The 24,523-nt window shown below is 38.0% G+C and overlaps 1 protein-coding gene across 1 annotated transcript in view; it reads right to left on the reverse strand.

Moving 5' to 3' along the window:
* Positions 1-4,207: 4,207 nt before the first annotated feature.
* Positions 4,208-24,523, reverse strand: part of slc4a3 (solute carrier family 4 member 3) — a 73,109-nt gene continuing 52,793 nt past the window's right edge. The window contains exons 13-22 of the mRNA XM_075479018.1: positions 24,224-24,439; positions 23,997-24,145; positions 23,723-23,917; positions 23,424-23,615; positions 22,059-22,148; positions 21,800-21,966; positions 21,420-21,673; positions 18,664-18,833; positions 17,168-17,341; positions 4,208-13,680 (exon numbers count right to left, since the gene is read on the reverse strand). Of these exons, the coding sequence (XP_075335133.1) occupies positions 13,603-13,680; positions 17,168-17,341; positions 18,664-18,833; positions 21,420-21,673; positions 21,800-21,966; positions 22,059-22,148; positions 23,424-23,615; positions 23,723-23,917; positions 23,997-24,145; positions 24,224-24,439 (1,685 nt within the window). The 3' untranslated portion in view covers positions 4,208-13,602. The remainder of the gene's footprint in view (positions 13,681-17,167; positions 17,342-18,663; positions 18,834-21,419; positions 21,674-21,799; positions 21,967-22,058; positions 22,149-23,423; positions 23,616-23,722; positions 23,918-23,996; positions 24,146-24,223; positions 24,440-24,523) is intronic.

A 24,523-nucleotide genomic window follows, 5' to 3' on the forward strand; every position in this document is an offset into this window, starting at 1 on the left:
CCATGCTAAATTTAGATTTATGATCAGCTTTTCTATATTCTCTCAGTAATCAGTGGCAAAGCCTTTATTTGCCATCACAGCTATCGAACAGATCTAACAAGCTTTTTATTAATGTCTTCACTGGATTTTGGGCCCCCTCTTCTCTTACAAGACTTTGACTTTGGAAGTCTTTATTGCCATCACTCTGGTCTCCACTTGCCCCTTAAATTTTGAATGTGACTCAGGTCTTGACTCTGGTCAAGCCGCTCAATAATGCTGATATTGTTCTCTTTTCACCATTTTTTTTTTTGACAGCTTCCTCTTTGGAAGGAAATATTTCTGTAGAAAACCTGCTGTTTTTCACTAGACTCTTCATGTTATCCTCTTCTGTCAAATTGCCTTTAACTTTTGGGAAGACTGCCTGACCCACTGAATGGAAAACAACAAAACATTACATAACAGTACCAATATCATAATCCTTGACTGTGGAGATTGTGGGGATGGTCTTCTTGTGAATGACTGCTTATCCTTGTTCCCCGCAACAAAAGCAACATCTCTATATCCAAACGACTCAAATCTAACTAGAATTGCTGACTGAAGGCTGTCTTCTTTGTACAGGTAAACCTTTGCAAGGTGTTGTTGAGGCTTTCTATTCCTGTTTTGAGTCCACCTTGGTGTGCGTACATGGGGCTAAGCTCTGTGCTGTGTCCACTCAAGTTTCTGTCTTGAGATCAGCAACAAAAATATCCTTGAGTCTTGGCAATCTTTGAAAAAGATAATAAGAATGCAAGAAAAATTGCAATGAGAAGTGCAATAATATCAGGAACTCTGCAGAAAGATTGTTCTTGAACTGCTTGAACTCGTTTTCCAAAACATAAAGGCAGAAAAAAAGCATGTAGTATACCAAAAAAAATCATTTGTTTACATTTGTTGTTGTTTAGAGTCTGTCAAATTGCAAACAAATGTGTTATTAACCACGCAGCAAAACATGATTAAAACCAACGTCAAGTAAAGTAGGTCCGAAAATCAAAGGAAAGTAAGCAGTTCCCTCTCCTCTGAGGCTCTGGGTTCGTGTCTACTGAAACAGAGGAGAGTTTCATTTAACCAAACTCCCTGACTACACACGCCATGTCACCAAAGACATTTCAGTCACATTTCAGCTGTGGACTGAGTTATCTACATTGTAAATTGCTTACAGTCTCATGGCAGGTATGTTGTAGCTGCTGAGGATCCAGCAAACAAACATCAGCACAGTGTGATTATGCCAGCAGGGAAACATGAGACAGCAGTGTATTGGTGTATCCACTAACATTCCATAACCTGAACCTGACACCTCACGGTGCGGTGCTGGCTCCTCACAAGATTAGTTCACGATGTGTAACTCCAGTTTTTTCTTATTATTCCTTTGCATTTTCAAGAGAGAGCCCAAGTTCGGCAAATTATGGCATCCAGGAAAGTATTTCCATGATGAAAGCAGAACTATTTGTTAGCTTGTCGCTAGTCTGAGGATAAATGCATCTAGTGGGAGTATTTATAATGTTCCAGGGCATGGGATCAGGTTTTTTTTTTTTTTTTTCTCATCTTGTTTACTTAATCCCACTTCATCATAGAATTGTGATTTTTAGATTTGCACTATTTGCATTATTCTGACTTAAACAGAAGATAATATGGAAGAAAATAAGGATCAGAGTATCCCAATACAGTCTTTTAATCTCAAAGACCTGGTAATCACTGCCAAAGAGCAGTGGCTCATAACTCGTGTGGAGACACGTAAAGACAGTAAGCAATGATACTGATTGCTACTGTATGACTGCACATTTAAGTTGTCTCCGTTATCGCTAGGAACGGGCATGAACCATTTTGGACAAGGCATTTTTAATAAAAAATTTAAAATGAGGAATTGGGGAGGAATTCTGATTGAGGAACAAAACTAACAGCTCCTCAGAATGGGGACAGTAGAGGAGCAATTTATTTTATTCCATGTAAAACAACTCAAATTTCACGAAACTCATAGCAGTCCAAACGAATGCTGATTATTTGACTCCAAGAAGGATTGTGTCAGAGCTTACTGTTGGACTTTATAATGACACAGATTTAAACGATATTAGGTATCTTTGTTTTCCAGGATTCCAGGTCATTTTTCCCATTATTCTAGTTAGAAACTAAATACATTTACATTATCTTTCAAAAGGGTCCATTAGTGTGAGAGGTCTTCGGTATTGTGACTCTGGGGATTTATACCTTAAGTCATTTTTTAAAATGATTTAAAAACATCGAAAAAAAAGTCTAATTCGGTGATTATGTTAAAATAGAAAGCACTAAAAATGGCATGACCTTTGAATGCAGAATTCCTCTCAGGAACCATTTGTTTGATCCATTTAAAAATGTAATTAAAGACACCACTCCATGTATTTCTCCATGATATGATCTGATTTGGAAATATTTTGAGCACACTTGCAAACACAACTCAGTTAGCATGCCTCATATTGTTGTCAAGTTCAGTGTCATTACTGTATAATAATTCAGCATCACCGCACAGTTTAACCTTTGTCCTGTGTTCCCTGTTACCATCCCCTATGTTAATGGGTCGGTTTTGACCCGTGTTTTAATTTAGTTGTAAAATACACTAAAAACAATGATCTATCATCCAATTTGTTTCTCATGTCTTGGTTACCTTGTTAGGCTTCCTTATCCATAAAAATGTTGGTTTTAATATTTATGGTGTGGGCCCCTGGGCCTTGTTTTTGTCAGTATACCCCTCAATTTCAATAAAAAAAAATGGGTTAGGGTAGGGTTAGAGTTAGAGTTAGGGTTACCCTAACCCTACCCTAAAACAAGGCAAAATGAGAATCCCCTAAAGCTCACATGATTGGGAGAGGAGCTGGCTGTCAGTGTGTTGGCTGACAGTGAACTTGTGATTTCAGTTTTGGCTCTAATTATTGCTTTATAATCTTATTTTTATAACTGGGTCGAAACCGACCCTAACAACACAAAGGTCTTAATTTCAACTAGAGCATTTTATAATTTAGTGAAAACAATTTTTTTTTGTTTTGTTTTGTTGAAATAGAGGTTCCTGACAAAGTCATAAAGCTTTAATGCAATAAACAATTTTATATGGTTATTTTATGCATTTAAAACCTAAAAACGGGTCGGTGCCGACCCTAACACAAGACGAAGGTTAAAGACTTATTGAAATCTTGGTAGTGCTAAAATAATTTTTTTGAGTCATAACTTTCCCTTCTGTCTTGCTTTTTGCTTCTGCAGCACTTACATCAAACTGAAGATGTGTGTGGAAAACTATACCAGTGTGACATGGTGTAATCGTTACAAGTTTTTAGACGAAGTCTTCTTGGACGTCCACCGGATGTACTTTCCACTCTGTGAAGAGGTCCATGACCCCCCGATTTTCACTCTCGTCATGTTAATTGCACCTGTTATCATCGCCACATTGTTCATGCCTTTCCTGTGTGTTCATCTCATCACCTGGAACACATAGGTGCCTTTCTGGGGTTCTATATGCTAAATAATATAGGAAAATTGAGATCCTTTTTAGACATTCTGATCGCTCAGGCTTACCTGCAGCATCCAGTGAAGAGATTAAGATATTATGTAACCCCTGCAAATGCTTATAAAGATGATTTTTACATAAGTAATCCAAGACACTTAGCTGCATAACTTTTTTTTCCTTTTTAACTGAGTAAGCTTCTATGCTTAATGTGCATTTAGTGGATTCTGTATTGGGAAGCTCAACACATTTGGACCGATTAACACTGGCCCTTTTCACATCTGCCTTATCAGACACGTGCCTCACTGCCGCTGTTCTTTGGTAAGTCATACATGGCAGACAGGTCAGCTTCAACCCCCCCCCATCACAAACCCTGGTTTGTAATTCACAAGGAGACAGACACATCTGAACCCCGAGTCATGCCACCATCTGCAACAGCAGTCTAGGCTTGAAAGGCATGCATGAAAAGTAAAAAAAAAAATCATACAGGCAGCTTGATATAGGGTACATAGACAAAGAATGAGGAAGTTAAAAATGGCCATTTGAGGAACAATAACTTAAAGACCCTGAGAGAAATATTTGGAATATATTTTTTAAAGGCAACAAAAACTTAAATTTGCCCTTTGTTAACTTTAGACAAAAATACAGAGGAAATCATTTCTAGTGTCTACACTGACCAACTTCCTTGGATTTAGAAAAATAAATCCTGAATTTTATATGAGCAGCTCACAAAAAAGAGGTTTAAAGGGTATACCAGTCACACAGCTCTTGAAAATTCTACAAGTAGCAGATTGATTGGTGACAGTAAGGGTGCCAAGATTGGGTATAAAAGGAGTTTTTCAAAAAGAGTCTCCCAGGCAGGATAGTTTGTCGCTCAACATTTTGAGCTTAACCAGAGTCAGTCAAAACATATTTCCAAATCCAAAATTACAAAGAACTTTTAACATCTACAATGCAGAATATTGTGAAAAGATTTAAGAAGTTTGAGGAAATCTCAATGCGTAAAGACCTGGGACTGAAACCACTGTTAAATATGTGAGACCTTTGAATCTTCAGGCGCCACTGCATGATAAACTGTTGTCCGTGCGCAAGTTCATCTCAGATGGCCAGACAGACGGTGGACACGTGTTCTCAGGTTAGACGGTACATTTTGTTGCATTTTATAAAAATTCCTAACATATCTGTTAATGGGGGTTGGATATAATACAGTTACAGAAGTAAGTGTGACATATGCAGTATCATTTCACTGTTACATACAATCAGTAAAAAAAATGTTTTCGATTGTACAGAACATTCCTATCAGTTGAAAATAAATCTTAACGTGAAATTAAAGACATAATTTTCAAATAAAAATCAACATGTTCAAACTCTCAAAACCCTGACCCTGTCAAATTGTCTCAAGCCTCTTGTTTATGGTGTCAGTTATTGTCCTTGAATATGAAGTTCTGTGTTTCTCAATAGTTCAGTGTACAGTAATATTTGGCAAACCAGCCTGTAGTCATGTACTTAACCCTCATACCTGATTTAAAACACAACTTAATTTCTGAAAGGGGACATTTTTGTCCCCTTTTAAAACTAACTAAAAACAATTATTTTCAAAAAATTCACCAATTTTAAAGCTCGCCACTCCCAAATCTGCCATTGCAGAAAAACTAAAAAGCTATAAAAACTGATGTTGTAGCTCATCAATGACATATCCCAGACCTAATAATCCCCCATAGAATATTTCATTTTGCATTGCATACATTGAAAATATAGCAGTTTTTGTGTGTGTGTTTTAACAGAAATTGGTGTTTACCTCATATACACTGGTATTTAAAGGGTTAATATTTTGAAAATAATTGAAAACTTGGTGGTTATGATCAGAACTGAAGTGGAAGAAAAGATTTATGGAAAAAAAAGTGGAAAACATATTAACATATGGTATTTTGGGGATCATTTTAGAAGGGGACAAAAATGTCCCTTTTAAGAAATTAAGGAGTTGTTTTTTTTTTTAAATCAGGCATAATAAAAAAATAAAAAATCCCTAAAAATCAATGTTGTTGCTAATCATTGACATATTTCAGACCATAATTATCCCTACTCAATAATTCCACTTTAGATTCCATATTTCGAAAATACTGGCACCTAAAGGCTTAAAATTTGGGCTAAAAAGTTCAAAGTGGCATCTAAAGGGTTAATTTTTTGAAAATAATTGAAAACTTGGTAGTTATGATCAGAACTGAAGTGGAATAAAAGAATTATGAAAAAAAGGGGCAAAAAATATTAATATATGATGTTTTTAGGTTGTTTTAAAAGGGGACAAAAATGTCCCTTTTTCAGAAATTAAGGAGTTTTTTTTCTACACAATGAAAAATTGCATTGTATATGATGTGTGTTTGAAATCCTAAAAAATAGTCAAAAATGCACAACTGGACCAAATATGATGAGTATCACTATTTCCAGTGTGAAATTAGAGGAGAAAGTACACCCCAAGTGGACAAAAATATCCCCTATCAGGGATTAGGGTTAATTTGGTATCTCTGAATACTTTTCTCCAAATGTTTTTCACGTTCTCATCATTTTGTCATATATCTTCAACGGAACTTATCGATGGAATTAATAGCAAGGACATACAAACCAAGATGTACCTGATCTGCTTAAACCATCTCCTCCAGAAGTGACACTTGATTTGTTTGGGTTTTTTTGTTGTTGTTGTTGTTGTTGTTTTAGTTTTTTTTTTTTTTTTAATACAATGTTTTTATGTTGATGAAAAAAAAAATACTGCTTTTTTTTAACACATAATAAATATTTATTTCAGACAAAAAAAAATCGTTGACAGTTGTGAAAACCTCTTTACAGTTATAGCAAGATGGACCTGCTATTCAAGTATTCACATGACCGAAGTGTCAATCTGCATCACAAATGCAAATATATTGCATTTCATCATTTATAACTAGTATATTTTACATGAGAATTGTGAAACATGAAGAGTTGTTTGCTAAACGAAACAATATAAGCCTCCACCAAGCCATATTATGAATTTCAATAGTGTTTCAATGATGACTATTGCAGTCAGTGTAATCAGCTACCTGCACTCTACTCACCCAGCATAGAAGAGAACTGCAGTGTTGATTATCTTGCAATCCAAAAAGACCAAAACAGTTTTCCCAAGAACTGCAGGGTAAATTGCCGGACGCCTGTGTTTCTCTGTTTCTGCTTTGAAACTTTAACTACAATTATAACAGTGGTTGTTGTAACCATTTGATCTTGATGAGGCTTGTTGTTTAGTTTCTTCCTATGTTCCACAGGTTTCTAAAGCTGCTAACTGCTACTTTTAACAGTGCTTTGAGAAAATACTGAGGTTTTATGAAAATCAAGTCCTCAAATGAGAGTTTGTTGAAATCGGTTCTGGATGAAAATAGTTCTGAAAATACTGGAATAAAACATTTTATATTAGAGATGTTTTGTATCAGAGACGCTAATAGTGGCTATTTACATCGAAGAAAAATTGAAAAGAAAAATAATAATTTTACAAATTAAGAGATCAGCAAAATGTGATACTGAATAGCAGAATTAAGATTTGAATCTTGCTGAGGAACTAATGCTTTAGTATGAGTGCAATCACAGAAAAAAATAAAGACATTCTAATAGTATCCAAAAAATACTATTCACAATAATTGTGTTGCACTTAGGAAAATATCAGAGTGATCAACCTTCCCTGGAACATTTGATACTTTTTCACACATATCTGATTTATAGCTCTATAATAGTTGAAGCTAATACACTGTTCCATCTGCTAAAAGTCAAAGATTGCCAAGAGCCTTTACCCAGGCTGATGATGGTGAATTAGACTATGCTAGAAAATAACAGAGCCGAGTCTCAGGTTTGGGTGGGTGGTCTGCTCTGCTACTATGGAGGTATAAGTTGACGAAATGTGGTGAACTCAGAATACTGACATGGCTGAACCTTTTGGGGTCAAAATGAGTATTTCTCGGGTATCTTAACATACGACGCTCAGACAGTGCCGGCAGCTCCACACCTTTCATTATGATAAATAATAGCCACAATTTTACTTTTTCTCTCGTGTAAATACCGGAGGGGCGCTTTGCTAAGAATATGTCGGCCAGTTCTGTCTTGGTTATTCAGACACACAGATTCTTGTCATAACAAAAACACGTGGATGCGTTGAACAGTCTAACAGACTTTCCCAGAATTCTCAGACGGCAGAGAGCATAAACCCTTGCGACTCCTTCAGCACTGAGAATCAACCAGGGCAACAAATACATGCGGCACAGTACCTTCCTGTAGTGAATCCAGTTAACATGGCTTAAGAAGCTGATTTACAGTTAGTTTTAAATAGGAAGGACATTTCCTGACAGTTACTCAAATCGTTCTTCCAAGGCAGACTGGTCTCACAAAAAAAAGACTTGACTAGAACTTGGTTCTCCAGTATGACAGTCTATTGTGTATTGCCATCAACATGTCATCAATGCAATGTCACATTTGTGACAGTTTCCTGTAATGCCAGATGTGAGCATACTACAATTTGCAAAGGAAAACATACGAATGTAGCCTTTTTTGAGCCTTGAAATTGAATAATTTTCTAAAACTTTATGCATTTGTGACAGTTTTACGTAGTGCAATATGAAGGCATGTTATGATTTTGAAAGGCAGGCATGAATTAATAATGATTTTGTGGCCTACAATGTACGGTAACTTCAAGACTATACCCCTCCCCAAAATGTGCCCATCATTCGTCAGTTCATGGAGGCATAAAAAAAACTATAATGATGTTAGAAGAATATATGAAATTTTTTTTCTTTGCTAGCAAAAAGAAAAGGGAACATTTGAGCTTAAGTGGTTGTAAAACCAACTACATGTGGAATATAAATGGCATCCACAAGGGTGACAGTCATGTTACACAAAAATAACGTATTTTTGCCTTAGTTTAGTTTTGATTTGTAACCCCGACCAAGTGATGTTTGTGCCTAAATCCAAGGCAGGAAGTGACTAATCTTTGTCATGCGTTGTGTTTACATGCAACCAAGGCACCAAGCAAAAAAGTAATACAAATATTTTTTAAAAGTCTTCAGTGTCACACTTCTTGCCAAAACATTTTTGGCTTGAAGGCTTAAAAAAGACTTGTAGATGTCCAGCCTTCGGGAACTCCTAAAGTGGAAGACTAACTGCTCACTTTTTAAAATGTTATATGTTTGTATATGTAATTATCATAGCATTTTTTGTTAAGTTAAATATTTATTATTTCAGGGGAAGAAAAACTAAACATTTTATAAGTTTTTTTAAATGTTGTTACAGTGGGAAGTTATTTGATTTTGCAATTTACGTAATAACTTTGTAATGAATTAACTTTCATACCATATCATACACCTGCTTCAACAAACCCACTGTCATCTGGACAAAGCAGGCAGCACTGTGAGGATCATGTTCTTTGATTTCTCCAGTGCATTTAACACAATTCAGCCTGATCTGCTTCGTCTGAAACTCCAGAAGACTCAGGTGGAGGCCTCAACAATCACCTGGATTAATGACTACCTGACAAACAGACCACAGTTTGTCAGACTAAAGAATTGTGTGTCTAACCAGGTGATCAGCAGCACAGGAGCACCACAGGGGACTGTACTCTCACCATTCCTTTTCACTCTGTACACTTCAGACTTCCAGTACAAGTCAGACTCCTGTCATCTACAGAAATATTCAGATGACTCTGCAGTTGTCGGGTGTATCAGAGATGGACAAGAAGCTGAGTACAGAGAGCTGGTGGACCGCTTTGTGGCATGGTGTGGGAACAATCATCTCATCTTGAATGTTAACAAAACAAAGGAGATGATTGTAGATTTCAGGAGAAACAGGGTCAGATCAAACCCTGTTTCCATCATGGGAGAAGAAGTGGAGGTGGTTGAGGAATATAAATACCTTGGTGTTCATGTGGACAACAGACTGGACTGGAGACACAACAGTGAAGCAATCTACAAGAAAGGACAGAGCAGACTGTACTTCTTGAGGAAGCTAAGGTCCTTCAAGGTTTGCAACAAGATGTTGCAGATCTTCTACAAGTCTGTTGTTGAGAGCGTCATTTCCTCTTGCATCATCTGTTGGGGCAGCAGCATCAGAACCAGGGACCTAAAAAGACTCAACAACCTGATAAGGAAGGCTGGTTCTGTTCTGGGGACGACTGTGGAACCTCTGTAGACAATAATGCAAAGAAGGATTTTGCATAAAATTAAGAGAATTATGGACAACCCTGAACATCCTCTCCATGAGACTGTTATCGGAAAACAGAGTCTCTTCAGTCAAAGGCTTCTTCAGTTTGGATGCAAAACGGACCGCTACAGGAAATCTTTCCTGCCCACAGGCATCAGCATCTATAATAACTCCTTGATTTAATTGAGTTACATCTACATTTAATTTCCCTCTGGGATAAATAAAGTATTTTTGAATTGAATTGAATTGAATTTGAATAAATGAAACCTGTGAAAACACATGGCCTTCATTCAGAAATTTTACATAGTGGAAGCAAATACTCTTAAGAGTCAAGTCTCAGGGTCTTTACCCTTCATTTGCCTTTCCAGCCTTTGTAAAAGCTGAAACATAAACACTTGGTTGAGAAGGTCCATTAATAATGCAACCCACTTTAAACGAAACTGCTGCAGAGGACTAATGTAAAGCACATTCTGTGACTCATTAACTTGGGGAGCTGCAGAATTGAACACAGACTACAGCAGGTGTTTGCTTCACATCAAAGTGGGGCTTCATGTGGAGGCCTTAAGAGAACAATCAGGGAGAAAAACATGATTCATTTACAGCTACACCTCTACGTCATCCCGCTGCAGTAAACACATCATTTCTTCACTTGACCTTTTCACTCCATTGTATAACATTAAAGCCTGGACTGTCGGCCATATATTTTTACGTTGCATGTGCTTGGTCAATTTTGACCGCTCTTTGTACACAAAAAAAGTCAACAAACTAAAAGGCTGGGAAGTAATATTGACAGATCGAAGGTCAGTTTCCCCCAAGGCAGAGTTCCTGCATGGTTCAGAAATGTAGGCCAGTTTTGTGAAATGAGATGCACTCATTTTAGTTGTCAGTTTACATAGATTATATTAACTTTAAGGTGTATTTTACAAGACCAAAAAAGGTCATGATGAGACTAGAGTGTCCTTGCAGTTTGATTTACATTCTTTATGATCTATTTGAACAATTGGTGTGTTGGCCCTGTTCAGTTATAACACCCTGCCAGTTAAGGGACTGACTCTGCAGACGCTATTGAAAAGGGGGATGATGCGACACACTGTGTGATGCATTTAGAACACATTAGTGATTTCTAAATGCTGACTGTGAGCACAGCTGTAGTTGCCTGGCTTTGAGCAATTAAGCTGCGGTTGGAATTTTAATTTTACCGCAATTTCACTGAAAGCTCTGCACCCAAACCCCAAATTTACTATTAGCTACTGCATGCCCTCTTTTTAACTCGAAGGGTAACAAACGCTAGCAAAAAAAAGCTTTCATGAGAGGACAGTCACAATGCTCAGTCATGCGGAGAGTGGTGTGTGGAAGTACTTTAGATTCTTAATGATAGATGTAAAGAAGATAGTTTAAGGCTTTGTAAAAAAAAAAAGCAGCTATTTTAACTCAACGAGAAGTCTGGACTCACTTGCTAGCATACCACAAGAGTGAGGCTGCAGAAGCACTAAAGACAAGCGGAGCAGAATGTTCAGCCTTCTTTGACTGCCTGCTATTTGGCACAATCAGCCTCAGCATTCTCTGCACCATAGTTCCACATAGTTCCCATCCTTACTACCAGGAACTTCACTGAAACTTCTCTGAAAGACGTCCTTGCTGGCAGGTAATACAGTAAATAAAATGGGAGCTGCACGTGTTCCTGTCTAATGGGATCAAAATTACGCATCACTTTACATCAGTGCTAATATAATTGTAATGTGACTTATTACTTTATGGTGACCAACAGCCAAATTATTTCAATCAAACTCGAAAGTAGTTTGTGAGTAAATTAAACAACAACTTTAGGGTGCTCTGTGGCATTTGGAAGAGATTAAGAAGATACCTCTTTAGCAGACATTCCCTCCTGTTTGTCATTACTGACTCTTCCATATGCTATCTCCTGTGGAACTTCTATGTATACTGACTTGAAACTGAACTAAATATTCGGTAACACAGAGAGTGCAGAATCATTACTTAAGCTAAGCTAACTCTTTGTCATACCTCTGTCTAAAAAATGGACTTTGGTTTAGATTTGAAGTTACGTCATCTCTACTCTCCTAGATTGTAATCAGAAACCAGAAAGGAGCTCACTCAGCTATATTACACCACAGACGTACTGTCAAGAGGGCAGTGGACTATTACATCTTTATGACCATCTGCTGATGTCTGATCTTTGCCCACCAGGTTTAAAACACTGTTAGGAGAAAAGAAATGGGAAAAAAAAGCTTCTAAGGGCCCATGAATAATAATCATTCTTCTCTTCTAATAATCTTCTTCACCTCAGCTTTTTATCTGTCAATACACACAGAATTCTCTTTTAATATGAATTCCGATACGAGAAACCTCATCAGTGTCTGAATTCTCTTCTGAAAGCTTTTCAGCGTAGCAAAAAGGTAGCTTCTGAAAATGATGCAGAATAATATTCTCATCATGGGCTTCAAAAATATAAGACGTGAAAAATCTCCTGGTCTTTCAAAGCGACTCTGAACACTGATGTTACATTATAATTCAAAGCTCATAGCCCTAAATATAAAAATCATGCATCCTGCTAGGACCCAACTGCTCCCTAGAATTTTCAGTACTTTGTTGTGTCCTTTGAGTTTGTGTAGTTCCTATGGTTTTCCAGTCAAGTGTGTTAAATCACTGATGACATTGTGAAAAAAGCACACCCCGATAGATATCTTTTTGAAAAGATATAAGAACAGGTGAATAATGACATCTTTTCAGTTTCAGATGTGTCAACCTATCCTATGTTCCTTTTTTATGTGAAACTAACTCTTTTAGCAGTTTAAGGTACTTGGATTCTGAACACCACTGAGAATCTTGCATGGCAAAAAGTCCAAAACATCACAAAATAAATAGATACAACAAAGTAAAAAAATAAAGGTCAGGTGAATGTTAACTATATGCTTTAAATTAATGCACACACACACACACACACACACACACATATCTATATAGTCTCTCTCTCTATAATATATATATATATATATATATATATGTATATATGTATATCCAGCCAAGGTCACAATAATAGGATCAACAGATCAGTATGAAGGATATCAAACACCTGACAAATCACAGAAACACCCTTTAAAGTGGCTTGCACAGTCTTGAGGCATTTTGGCTTCAAGGAGACAACTACATTAAAAAAAATTTAGCGTTGTGCCATGGAACTCGGCTGGCAGAAACAAAAGCGAGCTTTTGGCCAGTCTTTTGAGTGTTATTTTCTAAAAGTCTGTACTAAAAGGGAGGGGTTTAATTGGCTTCTTGCTCACATATCATTGTAACTTAAAGGCAGTGATAGGACAGTGGCAAAGAGGAAAAAGGCAGCTAAACTTCAGGCAGGGAAATTTATTCAGGGTTTTGAAGTTAGGGCCAAATAGTCTGAAAAAATATTTGATGAAAATACTCTTCCTGAAAAACTAAATAAGAAATGTATTCTTTTTTGTGTGGGTGCGTGTGCTTGTTTTTTCCTATATGGTTCAATGCCAAAAAAAGCCTAAACTTTCCAGCCCGCTGTTATCCTAGAGGTCACCATCGTCATTGCACTTATGCCCAGAACCCATGGAGTAATTAAAAGAGTTTAAAGAATAAAAAGTGTTCATGTTACAAGTTACGTGTTTTGCAGGTACACACTTTGAGCTATTTTTTGGCTTCTGACAAAATAACATCTTCAGGGAATTTAACACAACACCACCACCACTATGATGATTTAAAAAACTGGAATAAACAAAGGTGAGAGGTGCTTATGATAGCTTTCATGGTGTTATCAGACACCATTACAGTAGCTCCTCTTGTCCTCGTCACAGCTACCCAGAGACACGGAGGTTTCCAAATGGGCTTGTGTGCTTTAACAAATTAAGTTCTTATCACCAGGGTCCGCTATAAATTTACACTAGCATATGGATCTCATTGTACTCGTCTCGCCCATCCTCATCAAAGTTGGGAGAATCCTCATCGCAGTCCAGCTGTGGAAAGACAAATGATCTCTTTTATTTTCATTCAGGTCAAAATCAGGAAACTTACACTCCATTTCACAATGGGGAAAACAAAAAAAAGGTTAACACTAACTACAGGGTATAAGAAACACACCAGTTCCACATCAAACTACATTGGGTAGACGAGCAAATATTTAATTGTATTGCACTCACGTTCACTCACACTGAAACTGACAAAATCACCAAATCACAGATAAAAAGAGAAGTGATGGATCAATTTTGGTCCAAGTGATATCACTGATACATCACTTAATGGCTACCTTGTGCCATTTGGCATAAACACAGATGCATATGTGGACATTAGTGAGAGAACCTGTGTTAAATCCTTAAATCCTTTCCAATTGCGAGTAGTAACAGGTTTATTTTCAGTGCTCTGGGGGCTACTGTGTATTCAGAACAGGTCCAGAAGCTGTAGGTTACATTGTAACCTTAGTTGTCTCGAACCTGCTATATATTACACATAAACAGAGCATTTCACTCACCTGATAGATGAATTGAATAATTACTTTTTTTCTAGATCTTTGTAGACCTGAAAAATCTCTGTGATCCAGCAGGACAGTCAAACTGTGAGCTCATTTTGCCCTGATCTACAATTCCAGTGGCACAGCTCAATTGTCTGACTGAACATCTCTTCTCAGTCACCTGATAGAGCCGTGGATCTGAGGGTTCGGGGGAGAAAGGCTGGGCTGGTGGGCAGAACTACTTTCCCATCATCTGAAACCTGAAAAGCTCCCTGTGATCTGATAATGCTTTCAGTTCCCCAACTTCCTTTGTTGATGTCACAACAAACAGAAATGCTTCTTTGAGTGACAGCCACTTCAGGCTCACCGACTCCAGGGGTTTAAAATGGGAGCGCAGCAAGGCATCTGGATCAATGCAAGATTCTCAGGCAGTACTGCTGGGGCTCCAACAGGAGCTCTCAGTATTCACACATCCTTAAAAAAAATTGGGCAATAATGACCCTGCAGTGCTTATAAAATTTGTGCCTCTGCACACGGCTGCTTTAATTGCAGCCACTATGTCAAGCTGATCCTGTGGAAACTGTGGAAATATTTTCTCACTTAGCCTTGCTACCCACAGCAACTAAAACATCCTCAAATGGTATGACAGTGTTGCTCTTGTTGATAAAGCCTGTGCCTCCTGAAGGGTCTGTGCGACTAAATGTGGGTTAGGGTTAGAGTTGACAGATCGTCAACAGGTGTGTCCGAAAACTAGCCCAACTAGCCAGTTGAGGGTCTGTCAGGATTAGCCAGACTCTCTCCACCCAGATACTGCATATGAGAGGAGAAAGGAGACCAATGACGGGAAACGCATACAAAAGACTTTGGGGCCCCCTTGTACTGAGGGGAGGGTTGTAGGGAAAGGAAGGAGCAATAGTTCGACTCCCTGGAGGCAAAAAGATCTGCAACAGCCATCCTGAAGCAATGCCACATCTCTTCCACTATCTCTGAGTGGAGCCTCCCTTCTACCAGACCTGATCTTCTTTTTAACAAACAGTTCGCTGCTTGATTCTCCCAACGAGGCACCTTCAGGGAGTGAAAGTGTGGAAAAGCCCATACCAAAAGTTAATTTGCCACTCTGCAAAGGCATAGAGAGCCAAAGTCTCCACTGTGCCTCTGCCTTTATGCACCACACCTCAGGCTAAAAAATGGTGTCATTGACTTATCTAATGGCACCAACTGGCGATAGTATACTGGATCCTGCCAACTCCTCCTTATAAGATTGCTCAGGCATCTCCACCAGCACACAGGGCTTGTTTCATCCTGTCAGTCACATGTACTTTGAACTGCAGCTGCGTCTGTTGGTGTAGCCTTGAAAGCATTCTACCTCTGCTGGGTCAGACACGCAGTGGTCCTAGAGTTTATAACAATGCTAACAAACTGGGTGCTTAATATGGCACCAGCCTGCTCTTCCCCGTGTTGAAGCAAAGACCTGTTACAGAACTCAGGTGATGTGTTCCCATCAATACCTGTCATAGTCTAAACTGATAAAAGCCCACATCTTACTGCAGAATTATTTGTTGCGGTAAAATGCTTATGAAATACTTCAATGTTCCACTTAAAAGTTTGATGTCAGTGGGTTTTTTTCAACCCAATTAAAAAGGACAAACGTGTTCCTGGTCATGGATTAAAGTACAAAAAGCGTGGGATATTATAACCCCCTGTCCTTGTGGATTTGGGGTTTTATAACTGTTAACACTGAATGTAACTTGTATATAACGATTATATACACACACAAGAGGTAAGGGAAAAACCTAGCAAATGATCTCCTGATCTGTATATGTATATTTTCTTATTGGGTCTTTGGAAACACAGGAGTTAAAAGAAAAAAGCCATACAGACAACTTTCTGTCAAACATCAGCACTTGTTCCTCCATTTCACCAAAATTGTTCAGTAAAACTGTTTTCTGAAAATGTATATCCTTTCTGGAAGGGCAAACGGTTTAAAAAAATACTCGACAGGTGACCTCGCCTTCTCTCAAAAGCAAAAAATCAAATGAACTAAAAGCAGAACCCATTTGTTAACCAATGGTTTTGCCAAATTATATCAGGAGAAGGGCAAAAACATCTCTTTCACCAAGAAAAATAAACCCTCAGTGCTGTTCGCTGCTCTTCTTTCAATAAAGAAACGCTTTCATGTTTTGTTCTAACTTTTGCTTTTACTGGATTTAGACTAACCTCTTAAGGCCACACTATTGTTGTTACACCTAAAACCTTCCCCTTAGCTGTAAATGTGGGATGTTGATTGATGTGACTTGCTGTGTCTTGGCCACACTAAAGCTTGGCCAGATGGATTCTCTTTCGATCATGATCTCGCAAATTTTGCAAGCATCTAGCTACATTGCAAGGTACCTTTGTTTCTCAGTAACAATCATCTTTAGCGATGAAAGATAAAGTAACAAACAAAAATGTTTGAAAAGTTTCAGGTTTTGCTCAATTCTCTGATGATTTTGGGACAATTCTACAATTCCAAGGGTTTATGAGACCTTTGGATGATCACAACACAAATTGTGGTTAAGTTACGAACAAAGCTGTTTATTCAAGCTTTCAAAAAGCTGACATTATGGAAATGGAAGCCTTTAATCTGACAGTGCTGACATAAAGGGGATTAAGAGATTGAGCCAAGAAAACATGATACCCAGCTTCAGCAAAAACTATGTCTCTTTTTCTGGTTAGAACACAGACCAAAAAGAAAATATTTACACATAAGTTGAAAAAGTTAATCAAGAGAAGAGAGCTGTCCATTACATTAGAGGAGAAAAACATCAGGAATACCGGAGTAAAGTTCATTTTGGCCATTTTTAAAGATATTTTAGAATTAAACAAATATAAAAACATGCCAACCATCCAGTAAATGTTAAATTTGCTGTATAATAAGTATCCTGGGGCCATGTCGAACAAGATGATTGTGGCATCGTTTAAAACATTCCTGGAATGCTCCTGCTACCCAAACTTACCGCCTGGAGCTCACGTTCCTCAAAAATCCTGGAGAGGATGAGGCGGCGTAGCGGCACCGTCATAATGAGGATGAAGGGGAACGCCAAGGAGACCACAGTGGACTTCACTACCCACAGAGCCACAATGCACGCCAGCTGGATAATTGTAAACATGTTCATACGCCATGTCTTCACCTGAAGCAACACACATAGTGTTGGTTGGAAACCAATGAAGCATGAGCCACAATAAAGTCACATAGGTACACTAAAGGATGCATAAAGAGACACATTAAACACACTGAAAATTACAACCTCTCTTTTCCATGAAGAGAATCTACATGTTTAGGGCTCCATCTAGTGGAAAGCTTTGAATCTAGTGTAAAATATGCAAGAGAGGCTGGATTTTTTTTTAGCAAGGAATAAGCTATGGAAAACTAAAACATTTCGAAATACTCAAACGATTCTCCAACTTATGTGTGTTTTCCATTTTGAAGTCTAACATAACAACATGTAGGTGGTTCTAAATTTCCATTTAGACAGAGAAAAGTCCTGTCATATCAGAAAATTCAAGGGTATTTGTAAGTGGGGGCATATTGTTTTAGGTACTGGTGAAACATGAAACACAATCCAGTTTGAGAAACAAATCCATGCCTCAACCATGAAAGCTTTTCAGAGATCAGAACCCTCAACAACTGGAAAGAGTATTCAACAAAGTTTTTTTATCATCTCTGGAAAGTTATCAAATTGGCAACAAATGCATCTTTTGTCACTAAACATTGCACAAGGACAAACTCTGCTTTGGCACCTTCAAAACACAACATCAATGTGCCAAGAGAGCTGCCTCACTCAGATTACTCTCTACAACGAAGAATAGACCAAGGATCTATGCTGAAAAAAAGTTGCTGTAAAGATTAATACACAGCTGTGGCTGTGGCAGCTGTGGCTCAGAAGGGAGATGCAGTCATCCACTAATCAGAAGAATGGTGGTTGAATACATGTGAAAATTTGTTCAGGGAAACTAGTGAGCCCTACAATCTACTCCTGAAAGAAACAGGTGTTATTTCTAAAAACAAAAGTATCATGTGAATAAGGCCATGACAGTAAGATGAGAAAAGTATTGTGTATACGGTAGTGACCAGGTGGCCAGAAAGAAAATTATGTTTATCCTGAGTTGACATAACTCAGTTTGGGGGCCATCCTTCAGCAATACTAATATGTGATGAATAATGAGGTTATTTTATCAAAACAAAGACAAAAATTTGAACTCAAAACCAGAAAACTGGTGCACATGTCTCTAATAGGACCTTGCCATTACTCAGGTTTCACTGACACTCTTCTATGATTCAGACTCCTCAGCTTCCCAGTCTCTGTTATTTATGTACTGACGCAGTTCACTCAGTGACAGAGAAAGTAGTTTGAGTTTTGGCTGCAGTTGCTGCACTGCTGGATTTGGTTATTCCATCTGACTACTGACAATAGGGAAGAAGGCGTGTAAACAAAGTTATTGAGTGCGTTACCTTGGTGACGTAGATGTGGTCAGGGTGGTGCTTGGCAGGAGTCACCATGAGTGTAATGCGTTCATATAGCTGGATGCCCGTCAGAGAGGTGACCCCCATGTACAGGAAGATACCAAAGAGAACAGCCAGAGGGATGAGGCGCAGCACATTAGTCATCACTATGGACATACCTGAGGGGCAGCCAAGGGTTAACCTGTCAGAGGCCTTTTTTTAGAACATGAATATTCTCTATATATGGTGGTTGAAATGTTACTTATTCAAACAGCATTACAATCAAACAAAAGGTTAATAATCTGGATGACCCACTTTGGTTTTATACCTAAACTGGATCAAACTGTATTCAACACTACTTCAGGAACCCTGCAATAAACAAGATATTCAACTGGGAAAACATCAATAGTCACAGGATAAAAACACGCATTGCATTTATTCATTTCGGAAAACAGCTGATTTGTCTTAGATTTGTCTTGACAGAATATATTTTTAAAGCCTACTGATGGTTTACAAATCCCAGAAGGGTTTAGGCCCAAAATACATCTGTGATATGTTCAGAGATTATAAACCTAGCAGAGCTCTTAGATCCAAGGACTCAGGTCAGCTGGTCCAGTCCAGAGTCCAGACTAAACATGGAGAAGCAGCATTTAGCTGTTATGCTGCAAACAAGTGGAACAAACTGCCACTGGAGATTAAACTTTCACCAAATGTAGACATTTTTAAATCCAGGTTAAAAACATTTCTTTTCTCATGTGTCTATGCATGAAATCTGCACGATATCTTTTAATTAATCTGGACTGTTTTTATTTGTTTCTCTTTATATTCTTTTATGTATTTTTAATGCTTCTTCCACTTCCACTCCCTGCTGCAATGCTTTTATTTTATGTAAAGCACTTTGAATTGTTTTGTACATGAAATGTGCTATACAAATAAATTTGATTTGATTTGATTTAGTTCTGAGGAGTGAGGACAATTTGTAAGAACAAGAACAAAGAACAATTGCTCTAAGCTGCTGTAGAGGATACCAAATGATTGTCTAGACATGTCGGAGCTACAGAGTTGCCACTTCGTACCTTCCGCTTCATGTTTACTTGCCTGGCAATTCCAGCTCAGTAATCGATCTTGACAAAAATATATCCCCTGCTGTCTGTTGGCTGTCATTTGATTTTCCTCTTCAAGAGTTGGGCTTTTCCCAAAGACAGATAAAACATGAATTCATCTGACCACAGAGTACGTGTTCATTGCCTTTCTGTCCATCCAAAATTAGCTCCTGTCTAGAGAACTCTGCAAAGTTTCTGTGCAGAATTGATATGGCTTCCCCCAGATTACTTTTCTCGATGCAGTAGCTGACTGTGTTGAGTGGAAACAGTTTTTTAAGTTATTCTCTAGCTCAGATGGATATATTGATCAGGGTGGCGTGATGGTTTTTCATGCACTGCTGCCTTAGTGCTCAAAAGTCACGCATGTCCAACAGTGGTTTTCAACCTTGGCTTTTATGTACCAATATTCTCCAGTTTCCCTGAATATTTTCACAATATTACACATTGTACTTGGTAAATTAACAGCATTTTTTTTTGCAATTTTACATTGAGAAATACTAATTTGGAACTTACTGATAATTGTTTGATGAGGTTTGGTAGAATAGTGAGCCACTACCTGTCCTTGCTTGGAAAGACTAAGCCTTTGATTGACACTGTGATGCTCCTTTTAAAGCAAGTCCTGACACCTTCACCTCTAACCAATGAATCTGCTGATTGTATTCTTTCTATCAACTTTTTGTCTTTATTTTCCTCTCATCTTCTCTTGAAGTTGGTCAGTGAAGTCACTGAAAATCATTCATTTGGATTTGTGTCTATTGAATAAAGGTTCAAATAGATTAACAAATAACAGAGTCCAAGTTTCTAATCCATGGCATTTGTAAATTATTAATAAAGATTATATAATGGTATTGAAAATAAGTTCTCCAGCCACTCAGCTAACGGTTTCTGTTGCTTCACCTGTCAAGTTTTATGTTGCAAAAGTGGGAGAATTATCAATGAACTTTAAATCATTTCAACTGATGAAACAAAAAGCTTACTAGTTCGATTTAAAGAGTAATGCTCAATTTTTCTCTCCAGGTTCCTCAGCTGACGGAAGCTAATGCTAACACTGAACGCCTGCGAGTTGACAGAAAAACTCTGCCCTCTACTGACTTTTTTAATCCCAACAACTTGGTTTGAAAGGACAACTCTGTGAAAGGGTCATATAGTGTGTATGTGATGATATTGTGTTATGGCTAAATCAACGTGTCTATGACAGAAAGTCAGCAGCCTTTTCAAATAGCTAAACGTGAATACATGAAAACAATAAATTAGAATTTAGCTTAAGTTTAGCTTGTACATAGCCCATCTGATTATTAATGCAGGCAAGACAAAATATTTATCTATTTTTTGTGTTTTAGTTGTATTGATCGATTATGTTTAAGCAGTATTTGGTTGTATGCAACGCAGGAAGGCCGTCTTTATAACTTTCAGCTATTGCCTATTAATTATTAAGTGTTTAAATTGCTTAAAACAGGAAGTTTGTTTGTCTATATCTTAATATATCTTGTTTTTGTTTTTTAAAGGGCCAAAAAATAGCTCCAAGAAGGACACCAACTTCTTTCTTGCATATACAGAAACAGAGTTTGAAAAGCCAGCTAGCTAAAGTTGATACGGGATGATTTGACGATGAGTGTGGTAAATATCAATCAGGAACCCAATGGTACCGTCCTTTCCTCTTACCAACAAGCACAGACACAAGAAGCCCAGTCAGCCTCTGCTCCTTCACCTCCTGGATCATAGGCTTCTCGCCAGGAGCTGTTGCCTTGCTCATGACGGTGAGCGCATTGACATGAGTGACAGACCGCACAGTGGCTGCTGTGAGCCATGGCAGGCCGAAAAGGGGACATATGGCACCAAGGACAACAATCAGTAGGAGATCCAGGTGGAAGCCTGAACCTTTCATAAGGCGACGTTCCTTCTTACTGACAATTAATCTGAGAAATTTGAGAAGAAAGAGAAAAACTATTGAAATATTAGTCTTTATGAATATCATTCACCACACATATATATGTCATTGAGCATATAAATTCTTTATATATTCAAAATCATAGGGCACGCACGAAGTGATCTGAGTTTCCATGAAAATGAGAATGAAAACAAGAAGAGCGGGGACAACAGAAGCTCCCATCATCCAGGTTGGAAAGGGATGCTTGTCACCAAACGGACTGATTAACCAGCTTCTCTTGTCAGGGGATGTGACGGAAAAACCTGATGGCACGTTCAGTTTCTAAAATGAAAAACAGTCACATTTAGATTCTGAAATGTTTAGAAAAAAAATGCTCTTGAACTGTTGTCTAAGGTTACTGACAGTGAAGTCACCTGTGTGTAAGTGTCAGTGATGGAGTAATCCACGAAAACCGAAACTAAGATTGAGATAGGGATGCCAAAGTCTCCAATAATTCTTCTGGCCTAAGAATATTGAGAAACCAAATGTTAAAAGTCATTAAAAATACATCACAAGTCACAGTAAGAAAGCTTGCTTCAGCAGCAACCTTAGATTAAACCAAGGGTACATAAATATTTTAGCTAAATAAAATAGCCTTTGTAAACCTTTCCCAGCATTTTTGGTCTTTTTATATAAATATATATCAAATATATAATTATATCAATAATGCGCCAATTTCCCTTCAAACATCTTCTACTATTTATAGTTCCTGAATTGCTACTCACAGCAATGGGATTTATGGTGGCTAAAATCAACGCTAAAAAAGTTATTTGAAGTTATTCAATATTTGTACATGTTCATTATACGAATTCTCAAATCTAAGAGAGAATTACCATAATTTAAACCATTACAACCCATTTCCAAAAAAGTTGGGACACTGTGCAAGATGTAAATAGAAACAGAATGTAGTGTTTTACATATCTCATAAACCAGCATTTTTTTTAATCAAAAATAGAAGATAGGAAACATATCAAGTCTTGCCATTGCCGTTTTAGTTGCAAGAAGTTCCTCCAACTGTTTCTTTAGAGTAACACTTACTCTTGCAGGCTGTGGCTCCTATCCCCAACCTTTTTGAGTCATGTTGATGCCATCAAATTCAAGAAGAGCTAGTATTTTTCATGAAAAGCAAAATGTCTCACATTCAGAATCTGTTTCTATGTTGTACTGTGGACTTAAAAAAAAAAGGGTTTCTGAGATATTGAAATAATTGCACTCAGGTTTTATTTACATTTTTTTCACAGAATAACAACTTCATCAATGGAAGACTCTTTGTCTTGATGCATCACTATTTGCACAAGTAAAGTTTGACAGGTCTTCTCGTGCTCTTTCTCCGCAGCTGGCTGTATTGTGCAAAGATTAATAAAAAATCTTGCAAAGACAGAATTCAAAAACCCACTTGGTGGATTTTGGTGAGAAACCAAACATAACATTCTAAAATAATTACAGTTCTCCACACTTACATAGCACCTTTTTAATTTTATCTCTACATGTTGTTGTCTTTCACCCCTTCGCATAGACACTCCTACAGGACGTCTTATATATATATATGCACTCTATGTACAGTATGCAGCGCTTTTTCAATACAATCGCACACCAAAAGACATACCGGGGGAAATATAGGGTTCAGTATCTTGCGCAAAGACACTTCAACACATGGATCAAACAGCCAACCTTCTGGATGGAAGACAAAGATTTATATCAACAGTCAAAAATGACAGTGTCAGTTATAAAGGCTTTACCTTGCCACCTAAAAAACGACTGTTTCGGAATTTCCTGAGGAAGAATGCAACAAAGAAAGTGCCCATCATGAGCACCAGAGACAGAAGAGCAGTATTAGGCTGGTTGTAGATGGGATTATCAAAATCTGGTAAACGATTTGGTGTAGTGGGGTCAGTGGGGTACATTGCCATCAGTGGATGTTCCTTAAACACCTGGAAACAAGGAGATGTTATGTTGTATTACCTTTTTGTATGTATGACAGTTAAAGAATTAAAGCAAATTCAAGACCTGTGGGGAGTTAACAGTATTAGTAGCTTACCTTGATGAGCTTAGAGAAAGTCTCATAAATGAAGATAAGAGAGATGAGGAAAGCAAAAATCTCTTGTGTAAAGGGTGAAATGTAGCGGACAAGGAAGCTGCCCTCTGCTGCCACAATCACCAAGACAATGAAGATGAGCCAGAAACCAATCCATACTCGACCAGTCAGGTACTCAAATTCGTAGGCCTGACAAAACTGAGAGAAAAGACGTATTAGTTACCTGATCTAGTAAAAAAAATGCTGTGTGTACAGTATATTTGTTCTGATTAAAAACCTTATAGTAGGCTTCTTCAAACACCAGTAAGGGTCCTGAGAAACCAATGATGAGAAGGGGCTGACCACTAAGCAGAGAGAATATTACTCCAAGAGTTGCAGTCGAAATGATGAGTTCAGTCACTCCCATCAATCCCTCTGTTTTCTCTCCTGCATGTAAAAAAGCCATTACAACATACTTAGACTATCGAAATGACATGGAATTCAGTGTTGAAAGTCATCGTTTACCCAGCAGCCCTCCGAAGGTAATTGTAGGTGACAGTGCGGCAAAATAGATGAAAATGACGGCAGCAATGCACTGCATGTCCAGGGAGTCTTTCAGATCACTGACGTATTGGGGATAGCGCCGGCGGATATCATGGATCAAGCCTCCGAATGGGATTCCTGAGCGCTTTAACGGGTCCACCTCCTGGTCTCCCTCCTCCTCTTCCTCAGGACTAATGTCTGGGGGGGTTTGTTACAAACTTCATTACAACAAAAAACTACAACTGATCTTGACACACACAAAAAAATACTTTCACATAACAA

This window comes from Odontesthes bonariensis, chromosome 12 (genome assembly GCF_027942865.1).
Source record: "Odontesthes bonariensis isolate fOdoBon6 chromosome 12, fOdoBon6.hap1, whole genome shotgun sequence".
NCBI classification, from domain to species: Eukaryota; Metazoa; Chordata; class Actinopteri; order Atheriniformes; family Atherinopsidae; genus Odontesthes; species Odontesthes bonariensis.